At 39.6% G+C, this 18,789-nt stretch overlaps 1 protein-coding gene across 1 annotated transcript in view; it reads left to right on the top strand.

The window, feature by feature from the left end:
- GABRA4 (gamma-aminobutyric acid type A receptor subunit alpha4) overlaps positions 1-17,554 on the top strand; it is a 36,321-nt gene extending 18,767 nt beyond the window's left edge. The window contains exons 8-9 of the mRNA XM_057366739.1: positions 199-451; positions 17,014-17,554. Of these exons, the coding sequence (XP_057222722.1) occupies positions 199-451; positions 17,014-17,554 (794 nt within the window). The remainder of the gene's footprint in view (positions 1-198; positions 452-17,013) is intronic.
- Positions 17,555-18,789: the final 1,235 nt, after the last annotated feature.

Raw genomic sequence — 18,789 nt, 5'->3', positions numbered from 1 at the left:
TTTAAAAAGTGGTTAACTGTTTAGTGGGCATAGGTCTTGTGGATATGGGGTGGTTGCCATGACTTAGATCTAATGCAGTATTCACAAGCAGCAGAGAAAGATTCACAAGTGATTTAAAATTCTTGGTGTTAAGCTGCTTTCCAGTTCTTGCTTTGTTTTGCTTTGATTCAGCTGTGCTTTTGCTTTATTTTTTTTAAGGAATAACCACAGTATTGACAATGACGACACTGAGCATCAGTGCAAGACATTCTCTGCCAAAAGTATCCTATGCTACTGCCATGGACTGGTTCATAGCGGTTTGCTTTGCCTTTGTGTTCTCTGCTCTTATTGAGTTTGCTGCTGTCAACTATTTTACTAACATTCAAATGGAAAAAGCCAAAAGGAAGACAGTAAAGTCCCTACTTGAGTTTCCAGTTGCTCCAGTACAAAGAAAAAGAAGTACAGAAGAGACATTCACGGTATGTTCTCAGCGTATGCAAACATTTCCTGTGTTTTTAGTAGTGTTTCTCAGTAAAAAATGGCCTTTAGCTTCCTCCCAGATTCCCTCTGAGCTAATGATGCAGTGTACATCAGCTTAATGGAAGGGTAATGCTACACTGTATTCAATTATAAAARCCTGTAAAACATTATTTAATTCTTTGTTTGCATTGTTGAATAAATTCAGGGTAGAGGAGGCGATTATGTCCATCCATACCTGCAGTCTCTTCTATGTTTATTTGTGTTTTGGTGAAGGTCAGTCAGGATGGGTATCTTGAGGACGCTTTGTTTCCTTTTGCACATTGATTTTGTATGGACTGATTATACAGGCCAAGATATTGCAGATTATAAGAACAGCATGTTATCTTATGTGGGTAACATCTTTAATGAATTAAAATACTTCAAAACATTGCAATTGTACCTTGGAGCACTTCCCTGATCATCACAGTTGTCCTTACATTACATGTGTTKCCTATCTAGAATTTTCTTTCTTTGTCAGTGAGAATTTAAAGAATTTAGGAAGAATAGTGGATGGAAACTTTATGTCTACCATAGATACAATTTTTATGTGGTTTATCTTTGCACAGGAGTTCACCTCAATTCCTGATAAGTTTCTGGGGCTCTGTTTGGCTAAATGCTTTCCTGCTTTCCTAACGCTTTGGATTAAGTGTGACTTGTGTGGGAGCTGTTTTAGTGTGTGGACTGGTTACTAAAGGCTCCATCTCCTTTCCAGTGGAGCTCACTGGTAATTACCCTTTCCTCCCTTCTCCCATTCTCATGGGCTCACTCTCTGCTGCATCCATTCACGAGACGTGCAGCTGACCTTAACATTGCAGCCCTTCTCCCAGCCTTGCATTAGGCCGGTACTTCCCAGCCATGACTGACTCTTGGCAGTACCACTCAAGAAGTGAGACGCTGACAGCAGCATTGTAATTTACTTACTCTTCCTGTCAGGCTGACTTTGTAATTTCYTCTGGCTGAGCCAGGATTTAAGAAGTGCCGTTTTAGACTAACTCTTGTTAATTTTGTCTTCTGTCTCTCTTCACATCTCGTTTGTCTCCTTCCCTACTCATCTTCTCATTTTTGCCTTCCCACCCCTTCCATTTTCCATTGCTGCTCAGCTGCTGTCCACCCACTTCCATTTTTCTTCCTCTTCTTTGCTCTCCTACTGTAGATACTGTTTTCAATCTCCTGGCTATGTTGTTCTGTTAGCTCCCATTTCTGCTTAAAAGGATAGAAGTGCTCATGGAGAGTTTTTTATTTGTCCCTCCATTGGCTGCTGATAAGAGACAGGAACCAAAAGAAGTATGTTTATAGTAGCAAGTAATTCACCTTGTGCACAGAGGTATTAATGCTATGAGCTTATGCTAAGCTTCTTGATTGTGTAGCATGAAGTTTAGTAGAGCATCTTGGCTGCTCCTGAGGAGTGTTAGTAAATACTGCTTTTGGTGATAGGTTCTATTTGCAAACATAGGAAAGTAATTTACATAAGAACAGTTTCATCCTAGGTTTATAAGATTTTATTTAAAACAATAGGAAAAAAMCAGTTTTCTCAGGTAGCTAAACAGAGCAGTTATTCTCATGGAGGCTTAAGAAAACTATATTAGACAGAATTGCCTCAAGTCACTAGCATATAATACTTAGCCATTTTTACGCATTTTGAAGAAATTTCTTTCTTTTTTCCTTGGTTGTTTTTTATTATTATTTTTATTTTAATTTTAATTTTTATTGGCATTAAAACAGCAGCAACAGAACACACAGAGCTTCACCCAATGTGAAAGACTGAAAAAATGAGATGTGAAAAAAATCTATTCCACTGCTTAATTAATACTGCTGTGATAAATGTGGTAGCATTCTCAGAGATTTGGGGATTTTGAAAGTGCTCAAGGGAGCAATCTACTCAAGGGGTTACCCATTAATGYTATAAGTATGTAAGTGAGTGATAGTGTTGATTGTACCTTTATTCGTGGCTTTCTCCCTAATTATGCCTATACGGAGACTTGAGACTTTGCTCTTCCAGGACAGGTGTACCAGGTGAGCCCACAGCTACTGTTGCAAAGGCTTAACTATCGTGCAGTCCTTTCTATGACTAGAGGACGACTTCTGGTCTCCTGCTGTGCAGAACAGAAGCCAGGATCGCTGCTCAAATTCTCTAGAACCTAACATGGCTGTTACTCTCTGCTTTTCAAMCTGACATGTAAAATACTCCTTGCTCTATTTTGCTTGTAAGGATTAATCTAGAATTTTTTTCCTTATTATTATAACATTATTTTGCCTTTTATTATTATATTATGATGTTATTTAATATTTTCTCATATTATTATAATATTATTTCTTTATTCCTTRTTGTGAATCTGATTTTTTGTTCTGCACATATACTGTCTAGTCAGTGCTGATTTTATAGAGATAATGAAATCTTAGCTTCCTTGGTACTGAGTTTGGTGGTGAGTTTGTGGTGCACAAAGAATGCAGGACGATAGCCTGACTATAGCATATAATTTGTAAGCAATGTTTCTTAGCATAAAGACTGCACATGTTTTGTCCAGAGATAAATGATAGGCTTGATTGCTTAACCCAGTCAGTGTTTAAAAAAAATCCGTACTATGCTGGCACTATTGCGATAGAAATTCTGTTGATAGCAATACAATTACCCAAGCTCAAGGGAAAGTTGTATTTTGAACTTGAAACTTTGTCAATATTTTTTTTATACTCCCCCTCCCTACCCATTTCAACTCTTTCTTCTTGTTGTCCTTAACTTTCTGATACAAACTTAATGTGCTTCAATAAGAAGTGGAGGTCTGCAGTAGACATCCCAGGAGGAGGACCCAAGCTTTTTTGAGGTCTACSTTCAGTGTACAGCCATACTCATCATCCTTTCTGTCAGGCACAGTAGGATAGCACTGTTTAAACAAAGAGAAGTAACTTACACCATGGTCTCCTGTGATTTCCTTGTTTTGGGAGCAAGTTAAAATCCTTTCTGGTTAGAAGGAATGAACCTATCCCTAAATGTTCTGAACTACTTTCTTTAGTACAAGCAGAAATGTTGCTGCAAGTCAATGTGTGATGGAAATGAATGATTTATAGTTTGTTATTGGACTCCTGAGTCTATTTTTATGCCTCTGTACTATTTCCTTTTCACTGTATTCTTATGAAGTTTATTTTTAAAGACCTACCCAGTTTTGGAGATGAAGAATGCAACTGAAAAGTTGTCTTCAAAAAATAGACTCCTAAACACTGGTAACATGAGCTTCAACCTCAGCTGTTTGTTAAAAGAGTGTGAAACTTGGGAAAAATCAGGTCAGAGTCAAAAAACCCTTTTTGAATGAAATTATTTCTTCMAACTCAGTAGGTTGTAACTCTCAACTTTTCTTCCCTTTTTCTCAAGTGTCTTGAGAAAAGGGTAAGTCTTGTCTTTAGTAAGCCCTGTAGCRTCTAATGGAGGAACTTGGGGTCAAGTTCTTCCCTGCCATGTAGGCGCACACTCCTCACCTTGCTTGGACCGTGCTTGGGCATGCCATGTGACTGGCATGCACCTTGCAATTTTATGAGAAATGTTGTCGTATGGACAACCTGCAACCTGCTTTTGTGTGATTCAGCTCTATTTCCTCTGGTATGAAAATATTTGTCTTTTAGTCATATATACATACAGCTCAAGTTATGTGACAGGGGTGGGAGAAAAGTAGAGATCCTTTGGCAGCCCTTGGTGAACAGACATGTAGAGCAATTAATGTGGCTGATGCCCAGCTCTGCTCCCCAAACTCCTGACTTGCAGAACAAAGACTGGGCCAAATAAATTGTTCTGATGGGTTGCATACAGTCTTGAGATTACAGGTAGCATACTTCTTGTTTTAGTGTTTATGCAGTTTGTTTTTTTTTTAGTTCTTAGTACCTGAAGTTGATTAATGATGAGTTGTCAGCAGATATGCTCCTGAGTCAAAGGTCTAGACTTAAAGTGAAAATTTAAGCTTCTGGACCAAAAGTTCTATTTGAATATGTTGACATATTCTGTAAYGGAGATGTACAAAAAATGTACCAGGCTTAGAGTAATACCACTTACTTTGCTTCCTTTTTTGATTAGTAGAATAACAGCTTTCTTTGTCCCAGCAGATAGTGAAATGGAGCTAAAGCCCAGTCTCTCATATATGAATGGAAGTATCTGAAGAGCAGCTCAGTCTAGATGGCAGTGCTTGGGCCACAGGTCTGGTTTATGTGGCTGCACAGCCCACSTCCTTTGTGTGACTTAAATAGTCCTGCCGTTGGAACACCATTTCAGTTTTTAAATATTATAACCATCTTTTTCTGCTTCACTTCTCCACTGCTTAGGGTGTTACGGTTTGGGGTTTTTTAGGGCAGTGGCATTTAAAACTCATATCCTAATGAAGGCCGTMAGGCTCAAGAATTGCACAGAGTTCATCTAAATACCAGGACAGGACCATACAAATGGAGGCTGCTATGCCACATGAATAATGTCTTTAACATGTCAACAATTTTCTGCTGCGCTAATTTAATTAGTCAATGTTTTTGTTGATGATTTACAGTCAAGATAGGCTGGCATTGAGTTTGAGTAGGAAGGGAGTGGATGCAGGTCATAAATAACTGGCACATTTTTGTACTAAATGCTATTTGAAAGATAGGAGAGATTGATCACCTGGGAGAAGGCTGCAGTGATTTAGTGGGAAATTTGAATGTCTGGATTCCTGAAGATAGAATAGAGCCAAAAGATTTTGTGAAACATTTTGTTAGCTGTGATGCTCAGGTACAATGTTTTGTGGAGCTCTTTTTGCTTCCTTGATTTTGGTTGTCTTTTTCCTGTTTTGCATCTTGGTTTTTTTTTGGTTTTTGTCTTTTTGTTGGTGGGGGGAGGAGTTTTTTTGTTTGTTTGGGGTTTTTTGGTTGTTGGTTTTGGTTGTGGGTTTTTTTGTTTTCTTTTGTTTGGGCGTTTTGTGGTATTTTTTGTGGGTTTTTTTGGTTGGTTGGTTTGGATTTTCTGTTTGGTTTTTTTGAATTATTTTTTGTTTGGGTTTTTTTTTAGTTTAGTTTGTTTTGTTTCTTCTGTTTTGTTTTTGTATTTACTTGSTTCACTAGACTTAGTCCTACTGATCAGCTGGCACTATTTGTCATGTRTAAAGCTAAATATGTGCTCAAATAATGTGATTTGAGCATAAATGTGAGGCATAAAATTAATCTTTTTTTTTAACATTCCACTGAACATGTCTTTTTAAAAAGTACAGATTAAAGTGCTATATTAAAAAATGTTGTCTCTTTTCAGCTAYCTGATGTTACTTTACTTTTAACATGGTTGGGTTGTGGAATGAATTTAAACTCTTAAGTAGAAACATTTCTCTTCTGTAAAGTGAGCAGAGTAATTAATGGAAGTAGGCAATGTAGTATGGGATTTGTGCCTAGATTCTCACCACCTTAACTGTGATATAAGCACCACTGAATTCCAAAATTCAGTTATAATGAAGGTAAAAAATCTCAGGATGTTTTGTCAAAACTGTTGGGATTTAAAGCTGGGCAATGAGGTTTTTTTCTTATTGTAGTAGAAAGGTTTTTGTGGGTTTTTGGTGGGGTAGAGTTTGTTGTGCTTTTTTTTTTTTTTTTTGTTGAGCACAAAAAAGCGCAAGAGTTTAATTGCAACACATGGTTGATAAAAAATCCTGCTGAAGTACTATCTTCTCCAAGCCTTACTAGGAGATGTTATAACTGATCATTCTTCAATTTTCTGTAGGTATTAGAATGAACTGTCACAAAGTAGGCAAGAAAATATGAAGAATATAGTTGGCTGTTACTCATCTGATGCTAAAATACTTGACAGTGTTTACTGTAAGTAGTGGAAGACTTGATTTAAATAGTATTAGATAAGATTTCTATTTTGGAAACCAAAGCACAATGCAGTTATTTTTAAAAATACTACATCCCATTGTTTTTAATTCCAAAAAGATGTGTGAATGCCTTTGTCTGTCATTGTGATGATCTACTAGAAAAGAAAAAGGACTACTCTGCTCCAAAAACCACATTCCTTATGTTTTTTTCATTAGAATATACAATGCATGTTTCTGTTTAATAATAAAAAGTTGTTTTCCTGCCAGTTGCCAGTTGCAGGCATTCAGATAGGTCTTATATTGGTGTAATGGCAATTTTCTCCCTTTCTAAAATATTTTTTGTGGAGGGAAATGTTAAGTGCTCAAAAAATATGTGGTCGCATTTCAGAAACACCAAGTCAGGACAATCATTTATAGTGACAGGGATAATATTTTCAGATTGTTCAGCAACCCTTACAGTGCAAATTGTTGGGAAGTTTATGGTTTTCCCTGTGATGGCTAGTATGAAATAATGTCTTTGAACAAAAGACTTCATATTTTCTGCTTAAACCTTTTCATGTATTTATATTTAAATTTAAATTTTGTTTCCCCTCCACAAAGTTTTCAATACTGGTGCCTCCAATGACACCAAATCGCATTTGAGTTTCACAGCTGTGTGTGAGATTTCTGGCTGACTTCATTTTTACGCTGGGGAAATTGGAGTCAGAAGAAATAAGCGTTGAGAGGCTTGAAAAAATCTACAAGGGAATGAGTGTTCCAAGCATTTTCAGCAAACTACTAAAGCAAATTTAACTACAGCTTTAAGGTCAATGAAAATTGAAAGATACAGAAAATGATGAAGGTCTTTGGTCCCTAGTCAGCCATTCTTCTTCCTTTCATAGATGTTACACAAATCRCCTCCACAGTTCATGAGGATGTGACTTAGGCTAATAGATTTATTCCCTGTCATAATTATGTTTTCAGTTTTATAATTTTTATCATAATATAAATAAAATCTTTAAGAGTTGTGCGCACCAGTTCTTAAGATCCACATACATGGATGCTTCCATTTAAATACTTATATATACATGCATATATATATACATTTGCATATGTAAGGCTTTTAGGCAGCATACAGGTGGATGGGTTTATTTGSCATAAATTTAGCATCCATTTCTTAAAAATTAGGTTCTTGTAATTTATGTTTCTTTAAYAACCTTGAATTCACTTTTGTTCTACTTTGTGCCCTTTTTGGCTTTTCTATTGGCAGAACATAGAATGGAGCGCTCTTCTTATCTCTTTTGCTCTCCCATCTCATGATTCAGATTGCAACATGGGCAGAGTGGATAGTGGACTGGCTCTCACAACTTACGTCTCCTTGGGTTTTCCTCTCCAAATAATTTGCACTTCTCTTTGCACTGCTAGAACTATGGGCTAGAAATCCTTGTTTTGTGGCAAGTGGAGCTTTTACTTGGTCATATTCCAGGGTTCTGTAAGGCAAACCAAAATCTCYAGTTTTATTCCAGTAAAATTCTGATTGACTGGCTCTACAACATAGTAGTGAAACAGGGTAGATTTCTCCTCCAAGTTACGCTTTTGCTCACAGCATGTCAATATGGTGACTCAGTGGGATTTGGGACAAGCAGCATTATTTACACTGATGACAACATGCTGCTTCCCTGATAAATGTCAGATAGTGTGAATTTGGCAGGCTATACAATGTCCTCCCAGAAGAACAGACTGTTTCTTTAGGAAGGATTGGAAAGGATAAAAATGGTAGATTTTAATAGGAAAATATTACTAAATTACCATACAACAATTTTGATGTTGCAGCTAAACAGTAATGTCAGACTTTTGGTTGCTTTAAGCCTTCCAATTTTTGCATGAATTTTTGTTTTAATTAATTGAGTTCTTCCAGTTTGGGAAACCCATGCTTTCATATAACACGACTGAGTTTCCTATATATTGGTCCCCTGTGTGTCTCMTTGATGTTTCAGTAGTGCTGTCATGAAAGACTCTAATGGTATTGGAAAATTGACAGAAAAGCATGAAGATGTTTATTGACAGTTCACTCCTAATTTCATTACACTAACACCTCATTGTTACATACCAGATTATTCTAATAAACAATTAAAATTATTTGAAATTTTAAAACTTCATTTCAGGATTCTTTTTTTGACTGGTTGGTTTTGTCTTTGGGATTTTTTTTTTTTTACTTAGGGAGATGAAGTATGCAAAATGGTGATTAGACCCCTGAAAGGCTTAATTACTAAATTTCCCTGGGTAGGCATGTACAGAACTGACTTGCTGCTTCTAAAGTGTTTACGGTGCTTCTTAGGTGATTTCCTGCCCTGTTTCAACTCAGTGGCCAGCATACCTATTAGATACATCCTCCCACAAATCCCATGTGGGAATGTGAGCAGACTTGAGTCCTGCCTTTTTGATATTGGGGAATTATATTGGTAGCCAGACTGCTGGGTAGTCCTTGGCATGTTAAGTTCCTGTTGAAGCTGCTCTTATGTTAAATAATTTATATGGGGCCAGGGAGAAGGTGATTCTGGAGCCAGCTTGTCTGTGCATGCACTGCAGTGGCAGGGCAGGATTGAAGTGTGGAGAATGCAACATCTATAACAAGGAGGGATGACCACTTGTCCTAGAATATCCAGTGGCCTGGTGCAGAAATGCCTGAGGTGTGAAAAGCCTGTGTTGATATCCCTGTGAGAGTCCAGGCAGATTTGAGAAGAGGTCTCCTGTCACCAAACCCATGTACCCTTGCTGGGTTACAGTAGAGGAGGACAGAATCCTTCTGTGAGTTTTTTTTTACAGTGTGGCTTGGCTTTCTCACCTCAGGAAAGAACTCAGAGCTGGAAGTGCTGGATAGATTTGGGTGGCTCCTTCTGCACAGGCATGTAATTTCAGCTGTGATCCTACCCTGGGCATTTCTCTCCAGTTTTGACAGCTGCTTGCTGGATGTTGMAGTGTTAGCTTTCTCCCACTAGAACTGGTACCAGATGGTGGTGTTGTGACTTGTAAATTCTAGTGTGCATTTATCCCTGAGAAAACAGAAGCTACAGCTTTAAATACTGTACTACCTCTGTCCCAGAGAGAGAGAGACCATCTTAGTGATATACTGTGGCAAAGATCTGGTGTGAACTAGAAAATATAATGACCTGCAGCAGTGACCTCTCTGTTTTGAGTAAACAAATGGTTTTGTTTGCAGCCCTGGCATCTTGCACAGGGCCTCTGTGAAGCTGTGTCATAGGGTGAGGCTAATGCAGGTTTTCAGAGTGTCTGTATATCCAACCCCATGACTGCTGAGCTGTTTTCCAAAGAGTGCTGAGGCAGATTAGAAGAATACATCTGAATTATGTTGCCAAAACATGGTCCTAGTTTTAATGTGCACCTGTTTTTCAGGAGCTGATGATGGTTGTGCTTCCTAGCAATCAGAGGGCCTATGAAGGGGATTTTCCRTGCTGAGTAGTACTGATACTCTGTTAACTCAGACAGTAAAAGCTGCTTATTTTAGATTCACATCTCAACAGGATGTATCCATCATAAAAACTATGAAGAAATTTWAAATTGCAGAGACTCATTTAACGCTGCTATGTAGAGCACTAACAGGCTACAGGAAGGTGCTCTTGAGTTGTGTGAAACAGCTGACTGTACAGTGCTGTACCAACACAAGGATTTCTCAAACTTGCAGCATTCTCCCAGCTTCTGTTTTTAAATAAAGGATTAAGTTCCCTGATGCCCAGTAATCACTTTTATCATTGCTGCATTCTTCCTAGGACTTGGCTTGTGACTTTTAAATAATGTTCTTGCTTGTTGTACAGATTCTAGGTTGGCCTTATCATAGGAAATACGCAGTGTGGTTGTTACCAGCTCTCTTTGTTCTGTAACAAGATGACTAAKTTTGTCAGTTCAGTACTGCATATTGCTGTGCTGATGATCCCCTTCCCTTGAACCTCAGCTCAGCTGCTGCACGCTACTTTGGTTCATGCTAAATTTGCAATCTTGACTTCATTGAAGTGCAAAATTGCCTTGTTGGTCAAAAACTGGTAATACATACAAAACAATCCTGTACTTTATTTTTTTTTTGGCTCAAGTCGAGGCTTACATAGACTTAGAAATAGTTTCAGAATTTCCACATTGTGAGCAGCTGTTTATGGTGTACAAACCATGTTAAATATTGAAGAGTTTAGATYGGCTCTTATTTGTGCATCATTTTAGTGCTGTAGTAAACAGCAGTATCCATCAAAGTTGAGCTTAAATGGAAAAGCAGATGATGTATGAGTTGATTTTTGGCAAAAGATTTGTTGTAGAGTTTTTTTGTTTGTTCTATGCATTCTGTCATAGAAGCTGACCATTAAACTTCACATATCTGCCACAGTATTTAACAATAAATTGTACAGATTTATTCTGAAGTATGCTAACAGCATCTTCCATTATTATTCATGGTTAATTGCATGTGAATCCACTAATCAGGATACAGCATTAATTACAACATTTTGCGCACGCTTATAAGGAGGTTGGTTTAGATGTCCTGTCTTCATGCCAAATGAAATGGACTTTCTGTTCTAGTACTGGCAAAAGGACATCTTGCATCAAGACATTATACATAGCAAGAATTTGTACTCAATGATCCTTTCCCTAATTTATTTCTTTTAAAGATAAAACCCATGAGAAATAGTATGCGATGCTTAAAATGAAAGCAAAATTTCCATGCCTTTTAATGCAGTAAATACCTCAAAAGCTTTTTGCTTGTTGCATGCTATGTCACAAAATTTGTCTGCCTGAATTTGAACCTTCTGTCCTATCCTACAGCCTCCTTTCTCCCCAGTGAAGTATGCTTATGCATAGGATGGAAGTTTTCTAAACCTCTTCTAGTAAGCACTTTTTTGTTTTCTTTTCTTTTTTTTAGTTGTATGTACTAAAAAAAATATTCATTTGGATAGAAAGTAGGAGTGATTATCAGTCTCTTCTGAATAAGTATGTAGTCCACACTTTCCCATTTTTGGTTAATTCCTTGGCTTTACTACACTCAACCTACCTCCGACTTGATCAAAATTTTGATGATGAATGTTTGAACTCCCATCAAGGCTGGAATTCAGTTATCACTGTTGAAAATCATGGCCATTAAAAATAAAATAGACGTTACTGGATCCCAGCCTGCACAGAACTTTAGCCGATGAAGATGTCTTACAGTTAGGATGATACAGATATTCTTAAATTATTATCAGAGCTCTTGAGAACTTCGTTTATGCATGGACAGGAACTGTGCACTCAAATCACCCAAAATTTTGAAACTCGTTGTTGTGGTTTGGAATGCTGGCCAAAAGCCAGGCACCCACAACACCTGCTCATTTGCTCTCCCCTACCACCACTGGGCAGAGAAGAGCGAAGGAAAAGAAAATTAACAAAAGGGTTCATGAGTTGAGATAAGGAGCAGGGAGGAAACGCTTGACAAAACAGGCACTACTTAAATTATGAAGTGAATTTATTACTAACAAAGTCAGACGAGGAGAATGAGAAATAAAATAAAACTCTCAAAGACACCGATCTTCTCCCCACTCCCTCCCCCCTTCCCACCGACAGTACAAAGCAGCAGGGGGTGAACAGGGTGCAGGGTTGGTCAGTTTGGGGTGTGGGGTCGGTCAGTTCAGGGTGTGGGGTTGGTCAGTTCGGGGTGTGGGGTTGGTCAGTTCAGGGTGTGGGGTTGGTCAGTTCGGGGTGTGGGGTTGGTCAGTTCATCACTGGATCGATCTGCGGCTGCTGAGGGAGAAGATTCCTTCCCTTGCGTTGCCGTGGGGTCCCTCCCACGGGAGACAGTTCTCTGTGAACCTCTCCGTCGTGGCTCCACTCTCACGAGTAGCAGTCCACACACATCTGCTGCAGTGTGAGTCCCCCCACGGGCAGACAGTCATCCCAAAACTGTTGCACCGTGGGGTCCCTCGTCCCCTGGGTGCAGCCCAAGGCCAGGCTGTTCAATCTCGGGAGCAAGGCCTCTCTCTCCATGGCTCTCCTGCTGGACACAGCCCCTTCTCGGCGTCCGCCCACTCTGGCATGGGGACCTTCCTCCTCCATGGGCTGCAGGTGGATCTCTGCACCCTCTGTGGACCCCATGGGCTGCAGGGGGACAGCTGCTCCACCATGGTCACCACGGCCTGCAAAGGAATCTCAGCTCCGGCGCCAGGAGCAGCTCCTCCCCCTCCTGCACTGACCTTGGTGTCTGCATCCCTCACATATTCTCAGCCTCCTCCACAGGCAAAACTACTGTGTCCCCTTTCTTTTGATTTCTTCTTAAATATGTTTTCACAGAGGCACAACCACCATCTTCAGTTGGCCCAGGTTTGGTCAGTGGCATGTCCACCATCCTCGGAGCCAACAGCAATTAGCTCTGCTGGACATGGTGGAAGCCTCCAGAAGCTTCTCACAGGCGCCCTCTTTTTAGCCCCCCCACTGCCAAAAACTGGGCCAAGCAAAACCARCACACTCATCCATAATGTTTCTGCCAGTAAAGATTCAGAGACTGAATTCTTCTGMAAGAATTTATATTAAGAAGATTTTTTTTCTTGAAAGAGGAAATAACAGAGCAAAGTACTTACAACTTCTGGTTTGATGGCGGTTATGACCAGAGTTTCYGGTTTGTGTGGAATTGATTGGACCAAGTCAGTTGGATAGGCTGTTTCAAAGGGAGGGTGAAGTGTCGTCTATATAAGCAGAATTTGTTATTTTTATAGAAAGGGAATCTTTATCAAATCTCTTCAGCCTGGTGCTGCGTGCTGTAACAGACTGGATGTTATGGTAGTTTCCGGGCTCCCGTTTTGCATTTCTGAGCTACACAATTTTAAATATCTCCCAGAAGTCTTACTGAAATGCCTCCAGAAAATCGGAATCTTTCTGAATCTAGAGTGAGAATGTAAAATATGTGCATTCAGTATTTCCTGTGGAGCCCTGTCTGGACTAGCACGGCAGCCCTCTGTTGGCTCAGAACAATTGAGTGCTTTCCTGACTTGCCCTCATAAAAGAATCCTTACTTGGATAATTCCTTCCTTTCTTGGCTTGCATTTTCATTTGGCTTCTACTTGATTTTCATCTTATATTTCTTGTTTTTGTGCCTGTGGTGGGTGGACCCTGGCTGAACACCCGGTGCCCACCAAWGCTGCCCTATCACTCCTTTCCTAAACTGCACAGGGTAGAGAAAATATAACAAAAGGTTCATGGGTCAAGATAAGGTCAAGGGGAGATCCCTCACAAATTGCTATCAGGGGCAAAACAGACTTGACTTGGGGAAAATTAGTGTAAAATTTGGTTCATTAAGGCTTGCCATAGAATCAGGCTTGTTTAGTATTTCTTTAGTGACCTTGGYACTAATCTTCAGATGATGTAAAGTTTTGAGATAGTTTCAGTATAGAGGAGAAATAGACTAATGTGGGAAGAAATTAATTATCTTTGTAACATTGAATAGAGAAATATATAAGGGCCCTATGTATACAACCAATAATAAGCATATTTGCTAGAAATTTTTCAACTGACAATTCAACAAGGAGGGATACCTGAGTGCTTTGAATGAGGAGAATGAACGATTGTCATGACATTATCTTGAGTAAAAGAAAAGAAAGGAAAAGATAAATGAGGGTATGTGATGGTCAGTGTGCTGGTGAGGTCATCCTGGGTGTGCATTCTGCTCTGCTTTGGCTGGGCATGGACCTGGGTACTCCATGGAGCATGCTTGTTTCAGTTCATTCCAAGAACTGGGTTCAACTCAAGAACACAAATGCAAATTATTGTAATGATACTGTGCAAGGGTAACTGGTTTCCTGTGATACATTGTCTGTGGAGCGTGATAGAAATTCCTGATTTCCATGCTTTAAGTGTTAATTTGTGATCTTACAGTGTTATCTATTTGGGCYTTATGCGTACATTTCTGTGTATGTTATGAGAAAAGTGTGTTTCTCTTTAAACTTCAGATTTCTGAAGTATAGGAAGTTTTCTGTGCCAGTAACAAGAAAGTGAATGCCTGGTAGGCTTTTACACAGATACACATTTCTAATGTTTGAAACAGTATAGATCATTTTATTGTAGAACAGAGACTAGTGAAAAATAAGTAGTGAATCAAATAGCAACAGTTCTGATTTGGTCACTTAGACAATAGTTGAAATGGGGGGAAGATGAGGTATTATGTAAATGTATTGATGGAAATGAGTTCCTACAAAAGAAATGGAGATGACTGGAATGTGAGGAGCCTGGCTGTTACCACCTATTTTACCTCTGTCTGTAGTTGGTGGTGCACAAAAGGGAAGTACACTAAGATGGTTGTTGAAAACAGGTGGCAGTACAAGTGAGCAAAAACATAAAATGGTGCCTCTGTAAATTGCACTTAATTTTTAGTTCTGTTCTTCGGACCATTCTTTATGGTTGCAAGTGGAGTGCCTGAAGACGTGGTAATTCCATTCTCTAGCAGCAGCACTTCTCAGCCACTTGTCTAACGTAGGCAGAGARCAGGAAAGGACTGAGACATATCTTGGTTCCAGTGCAGTTCTGAGCTACACAATTTTTTGCACCCCTATCCCAGTCCAAGGGTTTTTGCTCTCCAGGTACTGCTTGAGACCTTTACAGAGTGACTAATACTTGAGTAAAGCCAGGTTGTCTAAGGATCTGCACGTAGAAGGTAAAACTCACCTTCTCTCACTGACCTTAGCGCCAGCTTCTCCGCAGCACAAAGCTGTTGTTTTGGGCAGTGAATATTGATGTCTTCCATCTGCTTGGCTTTGCAAGCCTGCAAGTGACCTGCAGCACTCCAGCAGATATCACCAAGTCTGTAGTAAATGTACCCCTGTCCTGATGGTACTTTATCATTTCGATTTAGCTTTCTTGAAAACTGCTTTACTGTTCCTGGATCATTGACAACCATAGTATGAAGGTATCCAAACTGCACAYCTGTGTGCACTTCTGTGCTTCCCAAACAGTGACTCAGGCTTCTCTATCAGACAGTAAAATCAGTGTTTCTTTCAGGAAATACCAGTTTCGTCTGGTGTTTCTTCCAGTCCTTTGCTTTTTTGGATTGCAGATACAGAAGAGTAAATAAAAGGGATTGAYATGCTTCGGTGCAGGAAGGAAAACTGAAATTTAAGAGGGYTTGTTTGATATATCAGCTATGAGCYGGCATATGCATCAGTCATGAACAGGCATGTAGCTGYGACAGTTTCAGATAAATTCAGGCCACCAGTATTGCCAGATTTGTACTGCAATTGACAGGATTAGGGACCAGCATTCTGGCCATGATGGGAGTGCAATCAAGTGATTAGATTTTTTTTTTTAATTGTTGTTTTAGATTCCTTTTCAGCTTCAATTTCTCTCTTTCTGTGAGCAGAACAGCGAAGCATAACTGATGTAGCAGACAGAGAGAGTGTCATCCTTGTCACTACTCAAGGTACTACGAGTACCTTGAATAACACGTAACCTGCACTCTGTCACTGCACTGTCTCTTGGCTGGAAAGAACTGCTGCTGGACAACGAGGGAAGATATCATTGCCTGCTTTCTCTCCCTTTGATTTGTGCTGTGACCTTTGGCAGGGTTTTCTGGAAAGGCTGAAGGGATGGGGAGCCAAAGGCACAGTTGGTGTGGTACAGGGCAATGCTTGGGAGTTGTATCATCAGAGAGGCATAAAACATAGGATTTTTTGTATATATCAAGGGGTAATTTGGTCCTGTCTGTATTTAGATCTGTGAACCCTATCTGTCCTCAAGTCTTTGTCTTCTGGAAAGCAGTTAGTGTCTTAATTAAAAGATATTTGCATATTATAGCTACAGTATTCTATGTTTTGCATAGTTTTTTAGGTGCAGGACTGAAAGTTCAGAATTCATTAGGTACCCTTCCAGAAGGAAGTTCAGGGGACAATAATCTTCCTCTTCAGTGCRGAGAAGAAAGGCAGAGGCTGAGTGCTACTCCCAAAAGTCAGTAGAATGTTAGACTCTGATGGATTTCCTATTCCTGTACTTCCTTATCTGTTTTTCAGTTTCTCRTTCAGTCTAATAAGTACTATTTGGTTGAAGTATATCTTTCAGAAAGTCATCCAGACTTGCCTGAAGACACCAAATGATGGAGAATTCACCATTCTGTTACTTAATGAATGGAGAGAAGTAGTTGTTGAAAGACTTTTATTGTTTTATTCCCTTGTTCAGTTATGCCTGGGGAATTTTTTAYCTCTGGTTGGTGTGAAAATGCACTGGCTTTGTTTCTGAAAGATCAGTAATGCGGTAACTTGGTTTGGTAAATATTTGCATTTTAACAGCCTCTTCTCTAGAAGACTTGAAGTCCTAGTATATCGTAGTTATTTTTTGAGAGATGTAAAGCATAAGTAAACCGTCATGGCTGGTAAGTTGCATCTAGAATGTTTTTATATCATCAGAGAGTCATTAGAGAATCTTTTTTTGAGCTTGTGACTAACCCAAGAATCCTTAGCCTCATTGTATTCAGTTTGTACCGGTACTGCATCATATGAAGTGTGATGCACTTAGATGTCTTCACTCTGGTATTCCAGCCACAGGTAAAAGGAGCTCTTGCTTATTTTTATATGCTATTAAATCTCTTTTCATGAGTTTGTGGTATCATTGTGCCTCAGGATCAAGCTACTGGTTATATTTATGAGTAGTACTGGATAGTGCTTGATTATAGTTTGCATTGCTTTCGTTTGAGTGTTTATTTGAAGAATGACTCTTTTTCTGTAACTTTGCAGAGTACAGATGCCAACTCAAATGTGAGGAAAAGAACAAATGCCACAGTACAGTCTGAAGCTGACGGTGGGAGCCGAATTGACACAAGGCATAGCTCCATCCAGCCTTCCTCTGTAGCTCAGGGGTCTTCTGACATTACACCCCGCTCCCTTTCTGCATCAAGTCCCAACCCTTTCACACGAATCAACGCATCAGAGACATTATCTTCTGCAAGAGCTACCCCTCCAGCTCCTCCTTCCACCCCAATTTTAACTGGATTTGTATCCCAGCATGCCACAGCTGGATCCCCCTCCATTCAGCACTTGCTTGGATCTAGACTGGAGCAGATTCAGACCACCACACCTAATACATTAGGAGCATCTGCAAAGCCATCTGCTGTCACACCACCTCCTCCCCCCGCCTCCCACTCTGGCACGAGTAAGATAGACAAATATGCACGCATTTTATTTCCTGTTACCTTCGGAGCATTTAACATGGTCTACTGGGTGGTGTATCTATCCAAGGATACCATGGAAAAATCGGAAAGTCTAATGTAGTTTTGCTGCTATGTAGTAGTTCCTAAATTATACTCACATTTGATGCAGAGTTTCTTCTTTTGAAACTATTTAAAAAGGTCAGTAATTCTTATTTATAAAAGCTGTGTGCTACTTTCCCCTTGTAAAGGCTGGAGTTACTGGGGATAATTAAGTTAACTCTTAACAGAGTTATGGGTAACAGTAATGGGTCTTCCTCCCTTCAGCCAGCAATGAACCAACACTCACTTGAGACAAGCTATTCCGACTGCACAGAACTTGCTTTTGGGAGGAACATGCACCTGAAAAAAATCACAGGCTTAGGTGCACAGCTGTGCAGTGGAACACATCTGAGTGCTAGGAATGTGCATGTTGGCTATTACAAATCCCTGAGGCACCCAGCACTGCTTTCTGGATATAGCATTGCATTCTCTGAGTGCGAGATCTATGTCCTGAATATTTTGACAGTGCTTGCTAGAAAAGGACTTACCCTGCTAGATTAAAATAGGCAGAATGGGGGGAAGAAAATGAACAGTGGCAAAAGACAGTCCAGCCTGGGAGAGTGCAACTCTGGGGAAGTTATGCAAAGGAGTTGTAGAGCTCCGTATATTTTTACTAAGCATTATTTTGCATTGTAACCTTGGGAAATTCTCACGCCAAACTAAGAATGAGTGAACCTTGTAAAATCTGAAATCTGATGTAATTCTCAAAATTGGATTTTCTTGTTTGGTAAGGTGATCTTAAGTGTGCGATTCTTCTTCAACCTTGCTGACCAGCTTGAGTGGATTTACTCCTAAATTACATCAATTGTAGTAGATGAGGACCAGATCCACAATGTTCAACTTTTAATTTGAATCCTTTRCTTTTTCTTTGGATGCTTTGGGGTTTGATTTTTGGTTTGCTTTTGKTTTTTTTCCCTCCATACTTTTCAGTTACACTGCTGATTTACTTTGGACGCATATTCCACCCCCCCACCCCCCACCCCTTATGTAATGTTTGTGTCAAGCTAAATTTTTAACGTAGTTTTAAAAGTGGCCTCAAAATTAAGCAAAAAAAAAACAAAACCCTGTGCATAGATGAGTGTGGCTAGGGCATGCCACTGAGTGGATGAAAGACACCCTTTTTGAGAAGGACTGCTGTGACATAAGTAAGAAATTAAAGATTCTGGGTGTATCCCAGGCTAAAGAAGTTAATTTATGATCCATTTGTTTACTTTAAACTGTGGTATAGATAGGTGCTCTTCTTACCAAATYGCAGTA

The sequence above is a fragment of the Malurus melanocephalus genome, unplaced genomic scaffold (genome assembly GCF_030028575.1).
Source record: "Malurus melanocephalus ecotype Western Australia unplaced genomic scaffold, MMel_1.1 scaffold_71, whole genome shotgun sequence".
Classification (NCBI taxonomy): Eukaryota; Metazoa; Chordata; class Aves; order Passeriformes; family Maluridae; genus Malurus; species Malurus melanocephalus.
This window is presented reverse-complemented; position numbering and strand designations above follow the sequence as displayed.